Source organism: Mandrillus leucophaeus, unplaced genomic scaffold (assembly GCF_000951045.1).
Source record: "Mandrillus leucophaeus isolate KB7577 unplaced genomic scaffold, Mleu.le_1.0 Scaffold240, whole genome shotgun sequence".
Classification (NCBI taxonomy): Eukaryota; Metazoa; Chordata; class Mammalia; order Primates; family Cercopithecidae; genus Mandrillus; species Mandrillus leucophaeus.
This window is the reverse complement of record NW_012102477.1, coordinates 74,598-75,727: the sequence shown is the minus strand read 5'-3', so window position 1 is coordinate 75,727 and position 1,130 is coordinate 74,598. Positions and strand designations below refer to the sequence as shown.

Genomic DNA, 1,130 nt, shown 5'->3' with positions numbered 1-1,130 from the left:
CCTCGGCCTCCCAAAGTGCGGGGATTACAGGCGTGAGCCACCATGCCCGCCCCTAATTTTTGTATTTTTTGTAGAGACAGGGTCTCACTATGTTGCCCAGGTTGATCTCAAACTCCTGGGCCCAAGCCATTCTCCCATCTCTGCCTCCCAAAGCACTGGGATTACAGGCGTGAGCCACCGGGAAGGTGCTGGTTTTCCAGAGCATGGCATGGTCACGCAGGGGAAGAGCACACAGCCGTCAGAGGGAAGGAGGGAGGTCTCCACACACACACACAGCTCATGTAACAGGATCCCATGTTTGTAAAAACAAAAAATGACATCCATCTATGTGTTCACACATGAAGAGGAAATGCCTGGAAGTCTTCACTATAACAATGGGTTTCTCTGGGAGTCGAATTAAAGAAGTTGGAGGTCAAGAATAGAATTTTTATTTTTCGACATATACTATTCTGCATTATTTGAATTTTTTGCAACAAGTGTGTCTTATTTTTATTATTTTGAAAACCAATTTTGTAAAGAATCCAGGCCCAAAGGAAGCAGAGAGGAAGGGCAATAGGAGGAGGGGAAGGAACGGAGTGATCAGAGGACTCAGGCACCACCTGTGAGTAGACAGGGGGCATCTGTGGCTCTCCAGCACAGGAGGGATCGAAATTGGCATCATTGCCCTTGAAAACTCAAATGTGCATGACTGAAGCATAAAGGCTTAAAACCAAAATGCATCTGTAACACCCTGGGAAAGCACAGCGCTCTGCTGGTGACAGGGTAGTTCCGTGGTGGAGGTGTCGTCCTTTCCAACTCCCAGGGGGAGCCCAGACCCAGACCCGTGAGTCCTCGCACACGTCATGAACGAGCTCCTGAACCTGTGTGGGCACCAGGGGAGTACGGGCTGGTCAGCGGTGCGACCCCGCCAACAGGCCTGTGCCATACCTGTGATCTCATGCCCTACCTGTGATCTCATGCCCTACCTACGAGCTCATGTCCTACCTGTGATCTCATGCTGCCGGAGCTCATTGTACTTGTAGGACTGCTCCAGGGGCTTGATGGATGAGTGGTAGATCTTCCGAAGCCGCTGAAGCACCGCTGGAGATAGAGAGGGCCGAGGGAAGAGCATTAGGCAGGTGCGATCCAGG

At 51.2% G+C, this 1,130-nt stretch overlaps 1 protein-coding gene across 1 annotated transcript in view; it reads right to left on the bottom strand.

Annotated features, from left to right (window-relative positions):
* SRL (sarcalumenin) overlaps positions 1 to 1,130 on the bottom strand; it is a 28,651-nt gene that overhangs the window by 13,915 nt on the left and 13,606 nt on the right. The window contains exon 4 of the mRNA XM_011982642.1: positions 985 to 1,080. Within this exon, the coding sequence (XP_011838032.1) occupies positions 985 to 1,080 (96 nt within the window). The remainder of the gene's footprint in view (positions 1 to 984; positions 1,081 to 1,130) is intronic.